We start from the raw sequence: 20,982 nt of genomic DNA on the forward strand, positions 1-20,982 counted from the left end.
ATTGTCTGTCCTCAAGGTTTGCCCTGAACAGCAACAGATTAATTTCACCACATCTAATGACTGTTGACAGCTAAATAAACCCAATTCACCACCAATCTGAATACATTCGGCATGTTAGGCACTTTGTCAATAGGAGGCCCAGATATTTCTATCAGGTATTCTTGTACAGAAGACATTTCTAAATGTTCAACCACCAAGACGACATACTGTAATCTTAGGACTTTCTGAGCCAACACCCATCAATACATGCTGTATCATAAACCCATAATTGTATTATCTTTTACCATCATTTCAAATGTACCATTCAATTTTATAAATTAAACTTATGGCTGGTGAAAATGAGGAGAGGAACAATCTATGGAATTTACATCTTCAATTAAAATCAAATTAGGATTTTGTTTATATATATATGTATATATAAGGAATCTTATAGTCATTCATGGAATGTTCTTAGCTATGGAGAGACACCCCATCTCTGCATAGCCATCAGGCAACATGGTAGAAAACGATATAAGCAACCAGCACTTTTGTGAGGGTGTAGAATTTAAATAATACATTCAACAGAACTGAAGCACTAATTCAATGTCACCAAGTCCTATTTCAATTCCAAAGTCTCTAGTTTTGCGTAAGATCTTGGTGTGTTTGCATGTCCCAAAATCATCAAACATCTGATGCGGCTCAGTTTGTAATAAGTTCGGTCTGTTGGAAGATGTTCACACTGATGGAAACACATTTACTGTTCTCTGATCTGATATCTCCAGACAATCTATACAGTATTCGGTTAGACCAATTTAGCATGTAGTACAACATCACTGTATATAAATCTGTAAAAATAATTGAGAGAGCTGCCCAGCAATGAGATTCACAGCTCTGCTTTTCAGTGTCACACAGTTCATAATAACCCATCATTCTCAAAGCTGCTGTGTAAGAGAGAGAAGGCAAATGGTGCAAACTTGATGCCAGCACCGCTGTAGAACTTGTTTTGAAACTCCACCCTGAGGACAGAAAGCCAATTTCAGTATGAATCGTTTCATACAAAAGTGCCACCAAGAAACCATGTGTTTGGAAGAAGTGCTTTCAGCTACTGTGATTTGACTGCCGATATGAACACCCAAAAATATCTGCATGCTTAGGCTTTTATAATAAATTAGGTCTGAGGACATCTTAGAGCAAAAGCAATGGTGGACCAATTTTATGCAGCAATATAAAACTATATTTACTATACAGCACAGCCTCCCATATTGTATTGCTTTAATACAAGCTTTGCATTCAGTAGAATGTCCTGTATGTTGTTTATTTGAGGTGTTGTACTGACCAGTGGAGCCTGAGAGCATGAAGGAAGGCAGAAAGTCCCTCCATCACAAGTAGGATGGACACGGTGAGGACAGCAAACAGGCCGAAGACAGGCACCAGGAACACGATACCCACACTAGTGTCCACACGCAAACCTACCCTTATCACCATCGCCCACAACACTTCAGACAGCTCTGGATCACAAGACACATGTGCAGCAGTCCTTTATTTTAAATTTGCCACATTGTACACATTTGTAGCATTTCCTTTTTCCCCTGATGTCCACTTACAACGTTTCGGTCACAAAAAACGGTTGTATTGTAGCTTTTTATGACAATTTACCACCCTCTCTCTGACCCTTAGAATTACACTGGCTGTTTTAGTTTCTGTACTTTAAGACTTCTACAGTGGCAAGAAAAAGTATGCGAACCCTTTGGAATTAGCTGATTGTCTGCATTAATTGGTAATAAAATGTGATCTCATCTTCATCAATGTCACAAGTATAGAGAAACACAATGTGCTTAAGCTAACAACACACAATTATAATTTCTCATGTCTTTATTGAACACATCCTGTTAAACATTCACAGTGAACCCTTGGATTTAATAAATGGTCGATCCTCCTTTGGCAGCAATAACCTCAACCAAACGATTCCGGTAGCTGCGGATTAGACTTGCACAACATACAGAAAGAATTTGGACCATTTTACCTTACTGAAATTTCAGCTCAGCCATGTTCATAGGATGTCTGGTGTGAACAGCTCTCTTGAGGTCATTCCACAGCATCTCTATTGGGTTAAGGTCTGGGCTCTGACTGGACCACTCCAAAAGGTGGATTTACTTTTTTTGAAGTCATTCTGTTGTGGATTTACTTTGATATTTACTGTTATTCATTCTGCATCACCCAACTTCTACTGAGAATTAGCTGTGCACAGCCACCCTGATATTATCCTGTAGGACATCTTGATAAACTTGGGAATTCATTTTGCCCTTCGAAGATGTTAAGTGGTAAAGGCCCTGAAGCAGCAAAGCAGCCCAAAATCATGACACTCCCTCCACCGTATTTCACTGTTGGGATGAGGCTTTCATGTTGTTATGCGGTGCCCTTTTTACACCATATGTAATGCTGCTTGTTCTTCCTAAACAATTCCACCATAGTTTCATCAGTCCACAAATCATTTTCCCAGTAGCGTTATAGAGAGTCACGGTGGTCTTTGGCAAACTTCAAGCATGCAGCAATGTTTTTGTTGGAATGCAGTGGCTTCCTAAGGGGGGTCCTGCCATGGGCACCATGCCCGTTTTATGTCTCCATATAGTAGACTCATGAACAGAGATGTTAACAAGTTCCAATGAAGTCTTTAGCTGTCACTGCAGTGTGCCCTTTGAATCATCTTGGCTGGACGGCCACTTCTATGGAGAGTAGCCACAGTACTTAATTGTCGCCATTTACTGTATACACAATTTGTCTAACTGTGGACAGATGAATATGCTTGTTGATATCATTTTGTAACCCTTTCCAGCTTTATACAAAGCATCAATTCTTGATTGTAGGTCTTCTGAGAACTCTTTTTTTTTTGCATGGCATGGTCCAAGTCAGCAGATGCTTCTTGTGAATAGTAAACTCAAAATATTTGAGTGATTTTAAAGTCAAATAAGCTCTAACCCACACCTCCAATCTCATTTCATTAATTGGATGCCAGGTTTGCCAACTTCTGACTCTAATTTTAACATTAACAGCTAACAAGAAAGCTGTAAAGTGTATTGAAATATGTAAACAATTTGATATTTTTATTTAACCTGTTTATTTATTTATTTTCCTTTTTGTTGTTGTTTGTTTTAATATACCTCTTGGCTCTAGATGTAAAAGTTTTATAAGCAATTTATAAAAAAAAAAAAAAAGTCTGACGCAGGTGTACATTGATGGGTCCTTAAACAAGACCTCATAATAAATCTCGAACTGATTGACAAATTCACTTGTGAAATGAATTGCTGTGAACTGTATGCCAATGACTGACCTACGATCAATAATATGGTAGTAAACAATACATTGTATTCTAAAGCCGTTTGTATTGTCTTATCAATGATTAACTCTTCTGCTACAAGAATGTAATGCATTTTAATTATCTGCATATTTTATATATATATATATATATATATATATATATATATATATATATATATATATATATATATATATATATAAATAATGTTTAAATATAACCATGCATAATTATATATTTATATAAATATGTATAATCATTATATACTGAATTATTGTTATATGAGGGGCTCTCAACAAATATTTGTATATGCCATTAATTAAGCAGGACACCATGTAATTAATTCAATGAAAACATTTTATCGATTGACAGCCCTAGTTATTAGTTAAAACAGATTGTGTTTGTTCATTATTGTAACTTAAATCTGGTTTGATCTTCATCTAAGACAAATTTATATAATTCAATCATTCCAAAGGCTTCACATGCTTTTTCTTGCCATTGTATATCTAAATTACTTCTGTTATGATTGGATAACTTCTCTGCATATGAAATGAGTAACAACCTCCCCTGCACATTCCAGAATACTGAATAGGCATTGATATGTCAACAAAGGCATTCACATACCGTAATTTCGGGACTATTGAGCGCACCTGAATATAAGCCGCACCCACAGATTTTTAAATAAAATATTATTTTGAACATAAATAAGCCGCACCTGTCTATAAGCCGCAGGTGCCTACCGGTACATTGAAACAAATGAACTTTACTCAGGCTTTAACGAAACACGGTGTGGCAGCGGGCGTGGTCAAGCGCCCGTCCGGGAGAAAAGCGGTAAGAGCTTACACCTGAGCTAAATTATGTCTAACACCGGTGTCTAATTTCAGTAAGCATGGGGAGAGCGGCATAAAAAGGCAGCAGCCACAGAGCTGAGAAAGTGACACACGTCAGTCTAATGTTGGCGCATAGAAGAATTGAGAAACTTTATAAAATTGATTGTAAACATTGCTGTGGCCATTAAAAGCCTTACCTGGAACGTCAAGTGCCCTGCTGGAAACTGTCACACTGGTGCCCGTGTGACAGTTTTCCCAAGAAGGACACGTGAAGCAGGGCACTTGAAATTAGACACCGGTGTTAGACATAATTTAGCGCAGATGTATGCGCCCTTAGGCCTACAGCTTTTCTCTCCCCTACGGGTGCTTGACCACGCCCCCGCTGCCACACACGGCTTGTAATAAAACATTTGCAGTAAACAGTAGCCTACCAATAAAGTCATTGGTCACTATCTTCCTCGTCCTGTGCACTGAAACCACTGAAGTCATCTCCTTCGGTGTCGGAGTTGAATAGCCTCAGATTTAGTTGTCTTTTTGCACTGAGTCAATTCCTCACGCTGCTGTTTCCAACGTCTTATCATCGACTCATTAAGACCAAGCTCCCGTTCAGCAGCTCTATTTACTTTTCCAACAGCCAGATCAATCGCCTTCAACTTGAAAGCTGCATCATATGCGTTTCTCCATGTCTTTGGTGAGGGTGACAAAATTACTACCATAATCAGAATAATGGGAAGTTTGAGCGTGCTCGATTTAATCTAAACAGTAAACAAAAAAAGTTGTTTTGACCTTAACCCGTTCGGCAATTTCATTGGTCTAATGAAAGCTTCACGCCGCCAAAAAACTGAGCACATCACAGAATGTTTATTTTAATTTTTTTTTATAAAATTTGAAAGCGGGAAAAATCCATATATTAGCCGCGTCATTGTATAAGCCGCGAGGTTCAAAGCGTGGGAAAAAAGTTGCGGCTTATAGTCCGGAAATTACGGTAAGTTAATGTGCTCATTATTTTGACAACAATAATACCATGACAATTACAAGGTTTAAAACAAGTTTGCTGACCACTCCCCCATATGCCATAGGGCATTTTAAGAAGGGCATATGAAGAAGAATTTTAACGTAAAAATTGTCACTTTGACTGGCCTCGTCCTTGGAGTCCTATTGGCACTTTCAACTCAGCAATATTATTTTGGATTCTTGAATGTAGAATGCAATAATACTTTGATGGAATAGTACTCACGGGCATGTGCCAGACTGAGAGCCCACAGCCGGAGGTAAGATGCAGTATTAGAGATACAGCCCAGACAGTACTCTATAGTGTGGATGGACTGATGCAAGAACACATCTGCAAAGTCAAACTGTGGAAAAGAGGACATACAACAACTTTCAGCATTAGTTTTGTTATTCCTAAACCTTGACACAAGGAATACAGCACTTTACGCAACAGAATGTGAAATCCCATAAAATTACATTCCAGGAAGTTTCACCTTCGCTGATTGGCTGTCAGAGTTGATGGAATGGCTGTCCAGGCTGCTGCCCTCCTCCATATCATGTGTGTGCAAGAGAGAGAGCTCTTCTTCACTGCTCCGCCGTACACGCTGATAACCCTACACAGACAAGGAGACAAATAAGATAATAAGCTTCAGCTACAACTACCTAGAGAACTCACACACAAACAATACTGACCCTGTACATGCCCAAACGGTTTCTGCCCTTGTGCAGCCAGTAGAGGTAGAGAGGTTTGCCCAGTAATAACACAGGCACAGAGAACAGGGCCACAATCAACAGGAACACCTGAAGACCAGCCTGTAGGAAGAAAATAAGTTGGTGAATTAAGTAAAGTAAGTCAGTTGAGGAAAGTAAGAAATTAAAAGAAAGTAAGTAAAGGAATAAAGTAAGAAAATAAAGTACGAAAAAGAAAGAAAATGGGTGAATTAAGTAAAGGAAGGAAGGCAAGTAAGTAAATGAAGAAAGTAAGAAAGAAAGAAAGGTATGCAAGTAAAGTAAGTAATAAAGTTAGAAAGTAAGAATGTATTGAGTAAAGTAAGGTAATAAGAAAAGGAAGTAAAGTAAGTAAAGTAGGCAAGTAAGTAAAGTAAGAAAGAACATTTACATTTACATTGATGCATTTGGCAGACGCTTTTATCCAAAGCGACAATCCCCCCGGAACAACCTGGAGTTAAGTGCCTTGCTCAAGGGCACAATGGTGGTGGCTGTGGGGTTCGAACTAACGACCTTCTGACCTTCTGATTAACAGCCCTGTGCTTTAGCCACTACGCCACCACCACTCCAAAGAAAGGCTGGGAAATGTAATGCATTAATTTCTGTGACTAATAGTAATAATTCAACTTAAGCGTTCAATAGTTTTTTACCTGTATGTATAGTGTCTAATAACGCAATGGCAATATAAACTTAAATAAATATTGCCAATAAATGTAATCTGCTCATTTGATCCTATTATTAAAAATGTCCATTGGAATATGCCAGAAGGTTTGACCCAACTTAATTTCAGCAGGACCACTGATTTTATGACATGTATACATATTCTTGTATCAAAGATTTATACCTGTAAAAATGTCTCAATTGCAAAAAAACATTTTTGAACATTTTAACATGTACATATTTAGATAAAAAAAAAAAAAAATGATGACTAACCAAAGTTCTTTGAGACACAGTGTAAAGTAAATATATTATATTTTAATGTACCAAGTTTAATCACAATTAATCGATTCGCAGCTATAAATGAAAGAGAAAGAAAGAAAGAGAAAAAGAGAGAGAAAGCAAGCAAGAAAGAAAGACTTGCATTACATGGCAATAACCCAATGACTGTATAAATTTGACCTATAAAGCTCATAGTCTTACCTGTCCTGGGAAAAGCAGCTGGGTAGAGTCTCCCTGCATGAGGAACATGTTGATAAAGTGAATGAGGATGCTGGGAGCCGTCTGAGAGTCCCTGACTGTGAAAACCAGCCACTTATAGACGATCATGAAGACCAGATACCCAAATAGACACAGCAGGAAGAGAAGCTCAGGCAGAAATATCAGGTACAGATTAAACTTCCGCCTGAAGTGCCTACACAAATGAACATGTCAAGCATTAGAAAGATAATCTCAGAAAATTAGATCAAAATGCATTGGACACAATTAAAATATCACGATGCGCATTGTCAAACAAGACACTGCATGCATTAAAAAGTAGATAACATTTCTGTGAAAATTATCATGAAATATCTCACAGGTGATTGAAAACTCCAAGGACGATGCCAAATGTCATGTGAATTATTCCTAAAATAACAGACATCTTCATTTTATAGGAGTTGAGGAAGGTGAGACGGTTCGATGCCAGGTTCCAGATCTACAGAGAGCACAATTATAATGTATTAGGCTTCTTTTTTTACTGGTATTTTTTTTATGCTATAAAATGTACAGAATATACCTCTATTTACTCAACCAGGCAGAAAAGTAAAGTGACACTAAGAACATAGCAGTAAAAGTCAGTCAAAGACTTACCGGGTCAATCCCCAGAGGATAGGGTCCTTTAAAGACTCCTGTGACATTTGGATCAAGTGCAAGGAAGCCATTTGAGCGGAGTGTGTTCATGCTTGAGGAAGAGAAATGTAGGAGTGCATTATAGATACAGTATATTCAGTGTTGGTGATTAACGGAATACATGGAACGGGATTTTGTATTTAAAATACAAAATATAAGTAACTGTATTCCACTAAATCATTGGTAATTAGTATACAGTTACATTCACAAATATTTTGATTACTGAAGAGATTACTTTGCATTTTATTGTCATTTGTTTCATTTAATATTTAGTCCTTTCAGATGGAAAACATTATAAATGATGCGATCCAAAGTGCATTTGAACAGCGGTGAAACACTTTCTTATGATTCATACATGCAGACAGGGAAGTAAGTTTGGAGCAGAAGAAATAGAAATAAATCTTGTGTAAATTGTCAGCTTTACACTAAGCTAAAATGCCATTTCTAGCCATTTTGCATGCACATGTTACCAGGCACAATCATATTTTTCACATTGGATCACTATATATTTTTCTAGTAAGACCTCTGATATTAGGGCAAAAATCGTATTCTTGATAATTTTTTTATTGTTTTCCTGTTTCCTTTAAAAATATCTAAAACTCCTTGAAACAAGATCAATTTGATTTAGAAACCACACTGCATAAGATATTTAGGTTTGTCAAAGAATGTATTTTTAACATGTGTATTTTGTCTTACTGCACTGGCAGAGTTGACTAGTCAAAACAAGTGAAAAAAATCTACCAGTGCTGAACAAGTAATCCAAAGAATATAGAATGCATTAATTACCTTGAGTAATCTAACGGAATACGTTACAAATGACATTTTACAGCATGTATTCTGTAATCTATAGTGGAATACATTTAAAAAATAACCTTCCCAACCCTGTGTATATGTGAGAAAGCACACTCTGTACCTGCTGTCCAAAAACCTTTGTGGTCAGGTAAAGTAAGATTGAACTAAAATTTATTATTGAGATGGACTAAACAAAAAATATCTTTCTTTGGTTCACAAACTCCAAATTTCCTTGTCTTCTTTTAAAGATGACGGATACACAAACTATATATTTTTTATTTCTCGTATTCATCGGTTGCTTATGCAGTTTACCTGGCATAAACCTCTTCACACATCACTTTATGAGACTTGTTTTGGGTATTGCCTCCCCAAATATGTGAATTTAGATTTAGGTGTCAGGGTAAAGGTTGGCCTAACAAGTAGCTGACAAATGGAATGTGCTTTCCTGAAAACCAGATCCCATTTATATGGAAACATGGAAGGTTCTACCTGGTGTAAAAACAACTTAACATCCTAAAGTTGTGTATTGTACGCAGTGTAGTATGCAACTTTAAAAAGTAGCACATTGTATAAAGTATATAGGCAGTGTGGGAGTTTCAAACACTCACGTCAAGTTTCCATGGTCAAACATGGCTTTGACACTCCATCCTGAGCCAAACAGGTTGAGTGATTTGGAGAAGCAGTCGTTGTATATTATTCCGGTGTAGATTGAAAATACGCCCATCATCAGGATGATGTAACGGCCCTCGAAAAACATGTTCCAGATCTAAAAAGTACCATGTCATTATAAAACTTTAATTGACTAACACATTTGTTATAATGGTTGCTATTAATTTTAATTATCATGTCAAAATGGGTAACTGAAAGAATAAAATAAACAGATCATGCTTCAAGGCACTTGTGTAATAATCAGCAGTGAAAACAGCTGTTGATAATGGATCACAATAAAGTTGCTGACACATTTAAGTTTAGACAAAGCACCTCATTCCTGGTTTTCTTAAGCTTGCGGTCATTCTCATAGAGAACCATCCACAGAGCAAACAGTGCCATGATGAGGCCGTGGCCGAGGTCTCCAAACATCACAGCAAACAGGAAGGGAAAGGTAATGATTGTGTATGGAGCTGTGAGAAAGAACAAAGAAAATCTAAAAGTTATGTGATCTAATTCCATGCCCTCTGTTGCCTTTGGGTATTCGTATCCTTACAATATGCATTAACAATCAGGACATGTTATAATTTCAAATTATGTGATTTATAATATTCCTTGCAGGGACTGAAAACGTGTGAAAACTTTACTATTTTTAAATGTTGGTAACCGGTTAATTTATTTCTGATCATTTTTTTTCATGAAACCATAGCCTAAATGGTTTATTAGAGTACATGTTTGGAATTACACCACCACATGTTGCCCAAAAAATAAGGCTTCACTCTTTTTAGTTGAGCATGATAAGCATGTGCTTTGATTCTAAAGGAAAGTACATCACACATTTCTTTGCCTTAATGCATGTTTTGGATGTAGCCTTTTATGACATGCTGAAAACCTTTTTCGACAACTACACATAATTGGGATAAAATGTCAGTTATTAATGGTTCTTTAATTTAGTTATAACCCATTACCAATTGGAAAGAGGTAGCGGAACGCTGGAACCGGAATGAAAAAAAAACACAGTTTCTGCTCAGAACAAACCGAAATTAAAAACATTTCGTTTTTAGTCCCCGATTACTTGTGTGTCATTATTGCAGGAAGAGAGCCAGAGGTAAAAACAGAGCAGTCGACAACTCTAGCAGCTCTCTCTTACCTGGGTTGACCTCTCTGTAGCTTCCAACACCATAGGCGTCCACTATACTCTGGAAGCCTGAGGTAAACTTGTTAGTGCGTATGAGAGTCGGTGGAGTGTCTTTACTTGGAATTCGATTGACAAAAGAGGGAACTGTGGCTCCACTCTTCCTCTGAGGAATAAAGCCCACAATAACACATCAGATACTTCAAAATGTCACATTGACATGATAATATTTGTCTACAGGAGTATGTTCAGCTTTGTGCTTTGTGTTAAAGGCATCAAGAGAAAAACAGCAGTTCATTCAATATTGTGAGAAACACTGCAGCTAAAAACTGACAAGCTTGTCTAATTTAAGACAGAAATGCTAACTTACTGATCCCTCTTCTAGAGCCCTCCGAATTGCAGGCAGATCATTTACAGGACACCACACCTCGGCTATGAGGCACTTGTTTGTGACATCAAAGCTGCAGAGGTTGAGGATGTGGTATATGGCCTTCATTTTCTTAACCTGGATCACCCAAGTGTAAACAGACTCTGAGGCCTTTATCAACACCTGCCTCAGGTAAACCTCAGTTCGGCAAAGAACCTATAAAAGGAAGGAATTACCACCAAAATCATTTCAACAACAGGTTCAAGATGTCTGCAATCCTATCAAGCTTAACCTTTTACATTTCTTCACAATGTTTTGGACCAATCACGATTCAGTATGTAAACAGATGTTGAAAGAAGACCAATCAGAATTAAAATGGCCTCACCGTGTGCAGGTCCTGAATGCGTGTACGGAGTCCCTCCACCACATCAGCCCTCTCCTCGTTACTGTTCGGGTATGGGTACAGGTGACAGTGGTAGCTACGGAGATTAAAAAAAAAATCACAAACAATTACCAACTTCTCAAAACTTTATAAACAACCTCAGGCATGAGGCATATCAATGGAAAGAGAATAACTGAATTTGTTAGAATGTGGTAAGTTTAAGTTACCAGTCACATATCTTCTTAACCTTCTGTCCAATCTGATCTCCCCAGTATGAGATGAGGAACACCACACTTCTGGTTGGCTCACCCTGACAAACCACACATAGAACAGTCAAACTAATGACAAACCATTTCAAAAGACTTTTAGACGTGCCTTGTGTGTTTTGCAAGATCTTTAAACAAGCTTCTCTTATTTATGTAAAAGCTTGTATCAAGCTGAATGCAAAAGAAACCAGTGGGTTAAAAAAAAGGGGGAAGCTCTGGTGCTCTCTGGAATTGCTGTAACACCATAATTTAAAGCAAGACTTTAAATAAAAACCACTCCATTTATTCTCTACACAAAAATACTGAATACACAGTAATATATACTATGTAGGCTACTATACGTTTTCAACTCTAGTACACACTACACAAACACTCTAATCTAATCAATTAGTTTACTTTTTTTATCTTTATTCTTTACATTCATTTAAAACATGAATTACATTTATATTCATGACAAATGCAAGCACTTAAACTGATTAGATACAGTGCACATATAGTTGTATATATGTATGTTTACAGGTAAGTTAATCTACCCAAAGCAAGAATAGATTTAAACATTACGAATAGCAAATTTATCTCACCGAATCAGGGTCTTCCAGGACCTCGTCTATTTCAGAGTAGCTGAGGATGGTGTAGCCCTTGCACACTCTCCAGAGCATTCGTTCAAATGCCTCGATCTTCACTCTCTGTATGATCCCAGAAATGAACCTGAGCAGCAGGAAAATGAGATCCAATTCAGAACATTACCACAGAGGATTACTTCCATGTATGCATCAAACTTGCCTTGTACATGACACCGTATGCACTGCACTCGCCAACTTGCATGTACTACAGGAAATATGTTATTCTGGGTAGTTGACAGGACATTGACATGGTGGCCAGTTACAGGATGCAAGATAAAAATGTATCTTTTACATTCACTGAGCACTTTATTAGGAACACCTGTACACCTACTTATTCATGCAATTATCTAATTAGCCAATCATGTGGCAGCAGTGCAATGTATACAATAATGCAGATAAGGGTCAGGGGCATCAGTTAATGTTCACATAAACATCAGAATGGGCAAAAAACTTGATCTCAGTTATTTAGACCATGGCATGATTGTTGGTGCCAGATGGGCTGTTTGAGAATTTCTGTAACTGCTGATCTCTTGGAATTTAAACGCAACAGTCTCTAGAGTTTACTCAGAATGAGAAACATCTGTTGGTGAATGAGGTCAATTGAGAATGGCCAGACTGGTTCAAGCAGACAGAAATGCTATGGTAACCACTCTGTATAATTGTAGTGAGCAAAATAGCATCTCAGAACGCACAATACATAGAATCTTGAAGCGGGTGGGCTACAACAGCAGAAGTCCACATCAGGCACTTTATTAGGACCATAGTGTTAATAACAAAGTGCTCAGTGAGTGTATATTTTAACCTAAAATCTTGATGTTGAGAAAAGTTTGTGGACATGTTACATTGGAAGTAACCTTCACTCTAAATACAAAAGCACAAATTGATCAACATTTAAAAACAAAAAATATAAAAACATCATTGTGTATGTAGCCTAATTATTATGCATGTAATTGTCATTTAATTAAAATATTATAATCGGTATTTGTGGAAACATGTAACAAAACACAGACAATTTATATGTACAAATCTAAAATAAACTCTAAGGATTAGTAAGTCTAATTTTAAATGTGCTGTTACAGCATGGCCAATTTAGAAAACCACATGTTTTGCATGTTCATGAATACATGACGTTACATAAATATATACTATCTGCGGCTGATCTGACATCAGTTTAAGTTTTTTTTAGTTATAGTCAAGATCTGGATTTAGATAATGGAAACTGACCCTTGATTATAGAAATACAAAAGGGAACCTTTAACCCAGAGTTATATGGGGAGTTCTAAACACTGCTCACCCTAGCTTAGCTCCGAGCCTCTGCATGCTGGTGTAGTCCATCATGGGTTCCTTCTCTAGAAAGGGGAACTCTTCATACTGAACCTGCACTAGCTCCCTCTGCTTACACACAAGCAAAAACACAGCAAGAGATTACACAAACACAGACACACACAGCCATAGTGATCAAGTAGAGAAAGTCAAGAGTTAAGCCTATTTGTACTGACACAATTTTCTAGAAGTCAGTGAAAATCAGGTGACTTTGAATCCCCTGCCTGATTCCCACAATACTGCTCTCTAAAGCAAATTCCTTTTAATCATTCCACAATTCCACTGGGCACAATTTGTAAAAGCTTTTGATATATGCGGAGCTTTTTGCTTAATATCAGTAACATAGTGAATGATATCCTTCCACCAATCAGATGTGTTAAATATTTTAGATGTGTTACTTTAAACTCAAAAGAGAACTGCTCTAACAATAGATCCAAACATTGGACAGGGAATCACATGACCACCGAAACCCACCTCTGCATTGCGGTGCACAAAGTTGCGTGTGATGCGCAGCATGTGTGTGTATTCGGTCAGTTCAAGGAGGTTCTTTTGGAGTTTCTCTTTGTTCCTGGTGACCTCACTCAGCTCCAGTTCCAGTCTCTGAAGCTGCTCCTAAACAAAGCACAGAGGCATCTGTCATAGCTAAATATCAGTTGTCCTATCCTGTCAATGTAAATTAATGCAATGGCATTGAGGACCGTTTTCTTGAAAGAGATTTAAAAAAATATACAATACGGATGGATAAATAGACGTAAGAAAGAAAAGAGCAAAAGACCAATCACAACTGAATATGCAAATAAACGTAAGAAAGAAAAGACCAATCAAACTTATTGTAATATGCAACTCTCCCAATGACATTATCACTGTCGTTTACATTTTGAATAGTGAACCAATCAAAAGAATCTCTTAAAAAATACATTGGTTTTATGGTTAAAAAAAAAAACTAAAATACATACAGTATACATACTAGTGCTGAACTAATTGCAATTTAAATACAGTACTTACCATTTACACCAATACTGTATCTAGTATGTGTATTGCATCTTCAAAAATGTTCGATATCGATACCTTGGTTCCTAAACAATACTTTTTTTCGATACTTTGTTCGAAAAAAGAAAAAGAAAAAACTCCACAGGAAAACGACGAATTATACGGTATGTATACGGTATACCAACGGTATTACCGCTGGTTGGAAGCTAAGTGGTACTATGGGATAATTTTCGGTAAACATGGTTAGGGTTAAGCTTACACAATGAAGCAAGACACCTTGATTTCAAACTTTTAACTTTATTTTTTATTTATTTTAACTAAATATTCAAATGAAACTGGAAAAAAATAAGTGCATTTAAAATGTGTTCACATCTCTGTGGCAAGCTTCATCTGTGCATTCTCTACCTGTCGGGTATTTCGTTATCCTGGAAAATATATCATGTGTGTGAAGTACATTTGTTTTGTTCCGTCCTTCACGATATACACTCACCTAAAGGATTATTAGGAACACCTGTTCAATTTCTCATTAATGCAATTATCTAATCAACCAATCACATGGCAGTTGCTTCAATGCATTTAGGGGTGTGGTCCTGGTCAAGACAATCTCCTGAACTCCAAACTGAATGTCAGAATGGGAAAGAAAGGTGATTTCAGCAATTTTGAGCGTGGCATGGTTGTTGGTGCCAGAGGGGCCGGTCTGGGATTTTCACGCACAACCATTTCTAGGGTTTAAAAAGAATGGTGTGAGAAGGGAAAAACATCCAGTATGCGGCAGTCCTGTGGGCGAAAATGCCTTGTTGATGCTAGAGGTCAGAGGAGAATGGGCCGACTGATTCAAGCTGATAGAAGAGCAACTTTGCCTGAAATAACCACTCGTTACAACCGAGGTATGCAGCAAAGCATTTGTGAAGTCACAACACGCACAACCTTGAGGCGGATGGGCTACAACAGCAGAAGACCCCACCGGGTACCACTCATCTCCACTACAAATAGGAAAAAGAGGCTACAATTCGCAAGAGCTCACCAAAATTGGACAGTTGAAGACTGGAAAAATGTTGCCTGGTCTGATGAGTCTCGATTTCTGTTGAGACATTCAGATGGTAGAGTCAGAATTTGGCGTAAACAGAATGAGAACACGGATCCATCATGCCTTGTTACCACTGTGCAGGCTGGTGGTGGTGGTGTAATGGTGTGGGGGATGTTTTCTTGGCACACTTTAGGCCCCTTAGTGCCAATTGGGCATCGTTTAAATGCCACGGCCTACCTGAGCATTGTTTCTGACCATGTCCATCCCTTTATGGCCACCATGTACCCATCCTCTGATGGCTACTTCCAGCAGGATAATGCACCATGTCACAAAGCTTGAATCATTTCAAATTGGTTTCTTGAACATGACAATGAGTTCACTGTACTAAAATGGCCCCCACAGTCACCAGATCTCAACCCAATAGAGCATCTTTGGGATGTGGTGGAACGGAGCTCGTGCCCTGGATGTGCATCCCACAAATCTCCATCAACTGCAAGATGCTATCCTATCAATATGGGCCAACATTTCTAAAGAATGCTTTCAGCACCTTGTTGAATCAATGCCACGTAGAATTAAGGCAGTTCTGAAGGCGAAAGGGGGTCAAACACAGTATAAGTATAGTGTTCCTAATAATCCTTTAGGTGAGTGTATATATACAATTACATCAGAAACCTCTGGTCTGAAGTATTGGTGAATATTCTTGCTTTATTGATTTTGCATTGAATATTAAATAAATATTAAATAATTAATTTTAAAAAAACTTAAAATCAAATAAATTTCTAAATTCAAATTGCACTCCAAACAAAACAGTAAATAAATAATAAAGTGATATATATATATATATATATACACATACGTAACCACATTTCCATTTATCGTCAGGCAAGAATCCGTCTAAAGATGCAGATGGAAAATTACTTACACAAATGAAGACATAAAAACTATTATAAATGTAAAAATAATAATTATAATGATGATAATAATCACTGAAATATAAATCATGGTTCTAGGTGAATGTGTTTTTGTATTATTATATACATTTTGTATTATTTTATATAGTTAGTATTATTTTACAGGCTGCAGAGTTGCGTTCACAATAAACTGCTCTGAACCTAAAGCACTCCTGAACTGAGATGTCTCAGGTCATTTGCAGCACTTATAAAAAATACAAATCGGAAGGCAGAAACAAAGTGTGAGATCCTTAGAAGCGCGTGTTCCACAAGACTGCACACCTCCATATCAGCACATCACACATGTCCATATACGGCTTTTCTGTCATGTGTACTTAATAATATAATAAAGAGTGCTTCTTCAAACGTGTGTCTGTATCTACAGGCAAATTATTTGTAATATTCATTTGATAATAATAATAGTCTAATAATAATTTAATAGATTAATGGGAAAACGAGCCAAATATCATCATGACATGGTCAAAGGCATCAGCTATTGGTGATCACTCTGACCATCATTGATCCAGAGATCAATGTTTGTCTGTTTTGCTCAACCCGAATGTGCATTTCTCTCTATAAATTAACACAATGTTCAGACAGTCTCTTGGCGGTTTTTCCGTCACATTCAGGATCATTTCCGCTTTTCCCGGTGTCGCTGCGGCTCGCTTCATGTGTGCGCTTGTAAAAAATATATTTTAAAGTCTCATTATTCCGGTTTAGTATTTCTCTGCAATGTTGAACAGTGTTAGCAATGTTACTTATAACATTCTTCTCAACCCTGGAACTCAAACCATTTTCTGATACTAGTGTTTTTCCTTGATGCCTAAACACAGCCAATCATCAGCACTTTTAGATTTGGGCACATCTAGCATGCTTATCACTGACGTTGACGAGATTAACCCCTTAGATACACTCGATTGTTTGGAGGCAATTCGGTCGGTGCCTAAAATGTATCGTACTCAATAGCCAGCAGACCATAACACAACATTAATTTGAATGTGTCTGACTCATCAAGTAAACATAAAGGTGCCTTGAAGAACTGCACAAATGTAAAGTATTGAACTGGTCTCACCATTATGCCCATCACATGTTTGGGTAAAGGTGCATCTGGGTTCACCTCTCCTTCTGGCAGCAGGATGTCTTGTTTTTTAATTTCTCTCAGAAGATATCCTGTTTTGGGATAAGCTCATTGTGAGTTAATTCATTCTAGTAAGTAACTTTGGGAAAGCACAAGCAATCAATGACATTTTTCTGTACAATAATGAAGCTCAACACTATGAGATTCAATGTTTACTGGGTTAAGATTCAATTGTCAAGAATGAAGTTCTTATTAACAAGAATTTATTTTTGCAGTGTCAGAGTCAAGTTGAGTCATCTCCACATATGTTTTAGAAGTCCAAGATGCAAATTTAGGCAGCAAATTCTCCAGAAATCTTTCATGATGGAAGTTACCAAACACAGCCTTATAAGGATTTAAATTACTTTACTCTCTTCCTACTGGATACATAATTCACTGTAATGGGAGTATACTGTGTTCAGAAAGTATTCGGTTCCTTTACCAGTTCACCTACTCTACCAAGTTAAAAAAATACAAAATATATTCCACCCACAAACAAGCCATTTAAAATCATTCAGTTTTTTTTACCCAAAATCCTCTCCATCTCCTCACACCTCTTGATCTCATTGACAAACTTGCGCTGAAAGGAGTTCACACTAGGGTTGAGCTGAAAAAAAATTATAAATTAGATATTAGTATTTACATACAGGCAAATGGAAAGAAATGAATAATTACTTTGGGATACAAATATGTTGTACTTCATAATAACTTTGATAAATCAGTCCTTAAAACAAATTACATAATGTTTAACAGATTAGTAATTTGTGTACAAGTCATTATGAATATAAATAAAATTATGACTCAAAGTTTAATGACATTTTGTCTGAATGTACTTTATATAATGCTTATCAGATTATTACTGTATCATTAATGTGATAGTATTTGTTAATGACTTGTTAAAGTTATTACTAAATGTTACCAATTATTTATAACACCACTTCAACAGTCTGATCTCTTGTATCTGATATGTAATCATACAATTTTTTATTTCACATACAGTATTGGTAAAAAGTTTAAGGAACATATGAAGAGTGTACATAGTGAGTATTTCTTCAAAAATAATGCCATAATTCATTTTAATTTATCAAGACAGAAATAATCCAGTAAACATAAAAAAGCTAAATCAGTATTTGGTGTGGCCGCCTTTGCCTTCAAAACATCACCAATTCTCCTAGGTGCACTTGGACACAGTTTTGTCAGATATGATATTCCAAGCTTTTTGGAGAATTTGCCACAGTTTGTCTATCTATTTAGGCTGTCCCAATTGCTTCAGTCTCTTCATGAAATCCCAGACTGACTCAAAGTTCTGTGGGGGGCCATGACATCTTTTGCAGGGCTCCCTGTTCTTCTATTTGCAAAAGGAATGTTTGGGAGTCTTACATTTATATTTCTTATTGACACACTAAAGCTGAATATATAAATAACCATCTTTAGATAAATATTTTTGTGAAACATCATATGTGCCTAAGACTTTTGCATAGCACCTTATAACGAAACAAAATGCCCAGTTATTGATAGGCTTGAACACTACACACAACTGATGCTTGTTGAGGGCATCAACTTATGGGCTGCATTCAAAACTAGTGAGCAGTCTACCAAGACAGCATTATAGGCTCACTGGTGTATGACAGTCAGCTCAATGGATTTCAACACAAGTCAATGTTTAATAAACAAATGTAGCTCTGGCCCATTAATGAGAACTACCGACTTACATCTCTGAACTCCACCAGCCCGAGTTCGCCGAGTTCACTGATGCAGTCGTAAGCGGATCCGGACTGTAGGAAGAGCTGGGCCAGACACATCTCCTCACTGCGAAACAGAGAACCCATCTTGACATAAACGCGTCGCTTCCACGCCAGATGCGGGTCAGGTGTCAAATTCACAAGGTAGTGAAGTTTTAAAGCCAACAGGTCCGGTTATGTGTTGGCTGTTCACCGGTGAGGGCCGGACCGGGCTGATGTGTGCACTGGGGCTATCTCTTCAGCCTCTTTATCACTGACACGTCTCCTCTCTCCAGTCCCAAAAGCCACATCTGATCACTAACGCACTGCTTATTCTAATCAGATCCGAATCTCCAGTGCTGTTGGGTCTTACACCTGGTTACAGTTCAGCTAAAATCTTGCAGTGCTCCCTCTTAAATACAGGTGACTTTTCGCTGTAATTTGAATTCAAGATAGCACTGAGCTAGACCTTCTACTGTCGAACGAGTATGGCCTCTTAATCAATTACCTGCTCAATGTAAAGTAATTTCCTCTCTGGTCTTTTTTCTGGTCTATTTTTTAACGAAACTCATATAATATGTAACAGCAAAAGTTGGTCATTCTCGCTTGTTTTTTTCCTCCCTTTTCCGGACACGAACTTCTTCAGCAGTCTAAAACTTCAATTTCGTCAGAGCAAAGACTTTTCACTTACTTTGGACGATGGAGTGGCACTTCAAAATAAAGGTCCACGCTCTCGTGCACTTGACTAAATAACAATCAGCGCGCACATTAAACCAATTTAACCCATTTTATACGGACAAAGTCATATTTCAGTTTAAATTCAATTTAAATAATAAAAAAAATTGTTTAATCATATTTTTGAAAATAGATCATCGGTCGTGGCTAAAAGAGAACTGTCACCATTCTCACGTGTTCAATTTAGGCTGTCCCAATACCCCCACTTGCGGTTTTGGTATTGCCTGGTTACCCACTTGTCTTACGTATTTCCGGTGTTTAACTACTATTGTGCAAGTAGAAGTTAAGACTTCGAGTGTGTGGGTGACTTTTGAATGCACGTTGGGACCCTCCTTGAATTTTCACTCAGCTGATCAGACTGATTGTTTTTGGTAGCAGTGACTGTTATAGCCTACTTAAAATAATAACTATACAATAACAAAACATTTACCCATCTTTTCATTTATTAATACACTGGTACATACACACTGGTTGTTGGAAGTGTATTGTGCTGTAGAAAATATGTAAGTAAAATTTTTTATAATGTTTTTATTGTGTGACAATAATTGTAAAAGTTAATTATTTGGACTCATTATGATGTTCAATACTTTGCACATTAAATTTTTTTTAACTGTATAATTGCGTCGTCCATAACTGATGTAAAATATTAAATATAACCAATTTCGTTCTACTTTGTTTCTCAATTATCTCAATAAAATAAAAATATATATATTTTTTTTTATTCTTTAAACCTGGTGATCCATTAAAATCTAATAATACAAACAATTTAAATTTTATGCTTTGGCTTGTCATTTATATTAGACGACCAAAGACTGCTTTACACAACAGTATGTGGTTTCATACAACAAATAAAAAGCATTAAACGTATATTTTAAAAAACATAAAATGAGAAAGATGCAGATCTTCCGCATCCCGTCCAAGGGCCAGGCACGGATGCCAGAGGGTGCCCCGTCCCTAGGAAAGAAGGTCCTTCCTCAGGGGAATTTACCAGGGAGGTGCTGTCGCGAGGAGCATGAGATCCGAGAACCAATTCCGAGTGGGCCAGTAAGGAGCCACGAAGGTGACTTGTTCACCGTCCTCCCTGACCTTGCACAGCACCAGTGCAAGAAGTCTCACTGGGGGAAATGTGTACTTGCGCAGCCCACGGGACCAGCTGTGTGCCAGTGTGTCTGTCCCCAGAGGGGCCTCCGTTTGGGAGTACCAGAGAGGGCAGTGGGAATTGTCTTGGGAAGCAAAGA

At 37.4% G+C, this 20,982-nt stretch overlaps 1 protein-coding gene across 2 annotated transcripts; it reads right to left on the bottom strand.

Moving 5' to 3' along the window:
- Positions 1–848: 848 nt before the first annotated feature.
- LOC127627619 (V-type proton ATPase 116 kDa subunit a 2-like) lies at positions 849–19,670 on the bottom strand. Of its 2 annotated transcripts, none has more exons than XM_052104088.1 (20): positions 19,001–19,670; positions 17,817–17,895; positions 17,244–17,341; positions 13,679–13,810; positions 13,176–13,273; positions 11,840–11,966; positions 11,220–11,302; positions 10,996–11,089; positions 10,614–10,826; positions 10,259–10,409; positions 9,442–9,581; positions 9,069–9,226; positions 7,630–7,720; positions 7,356–7,474; positions 6,982–7,192; positions 5,806–5,925; positions 5,607–5,726; positions 5,360–5,477; positions 1,316–1,487; positions 849–995 (listed from the first exon to the last, which is right to left on the bottom strand). In XM_052104088.1, the coding sequence occupies exons 1-20, from the start codon at positions 19,115–19,117 to the stop codon at positions 893–895; spliced, it is 2,544 nt and encodes an 847-aa protein (XP_051960048.1). In that variant the 5' UTR covers positions 19,118–19,670; the 3' UTR covers positions 849–892. The 2 variants fall into 2 exon arrangements, with proteins under 2 accessions (XP_051960048.1, XP_051960040.1); XM_052104080.1 differs by having other exon boundaries at positions 13,679–13,816.
- Between the last annotated feature and the right edge of the window lie 1,312 nt (positions 19,671–20,982).

This window comes from Xyrauchen texanus, chromosome 3 (genome assembly GCF_025860055.1).
Source record: "Xyrauchen texanus isolate HMW12.3.18 chromosome 3, RBS_HiC_50CHRs, whole genome shotgun sequence".
NCBI classification, from domain to species: domain Eukaryota; kingdom Metazoa; phylum Chordata; class Actinopteri; order Cypriniformes; family Catostomidae; genus Xyrauchen; species Xyrauchen texanus.

Excerpts from the sequence above, each read along its gene's own strand:
- LOC127627619 (XM_052104080.1), bottom strand. The coding sequence starts at position 19,117 with ATGGGTTCTCTGTTTCGCAGTGAGGAGATGTGTCTGGCCCAGCTCTTC. Across the intron at positions 7,193-7,355 it reads CTTGGAGTTTTCAATCACCT|GCACTTCAGGCGGAAGTTTA; the intron begins GTGAGATATTTC and ends TCATTTGTGTAG. Across the intron at positions 5,727-5,805 it reads ACCGTTTGGGCATGTACAGG|GGTTATCAGCGTGTACGGCG; the intron begins GTCAGTATTGTT and ends TTGTCTGTGTAG.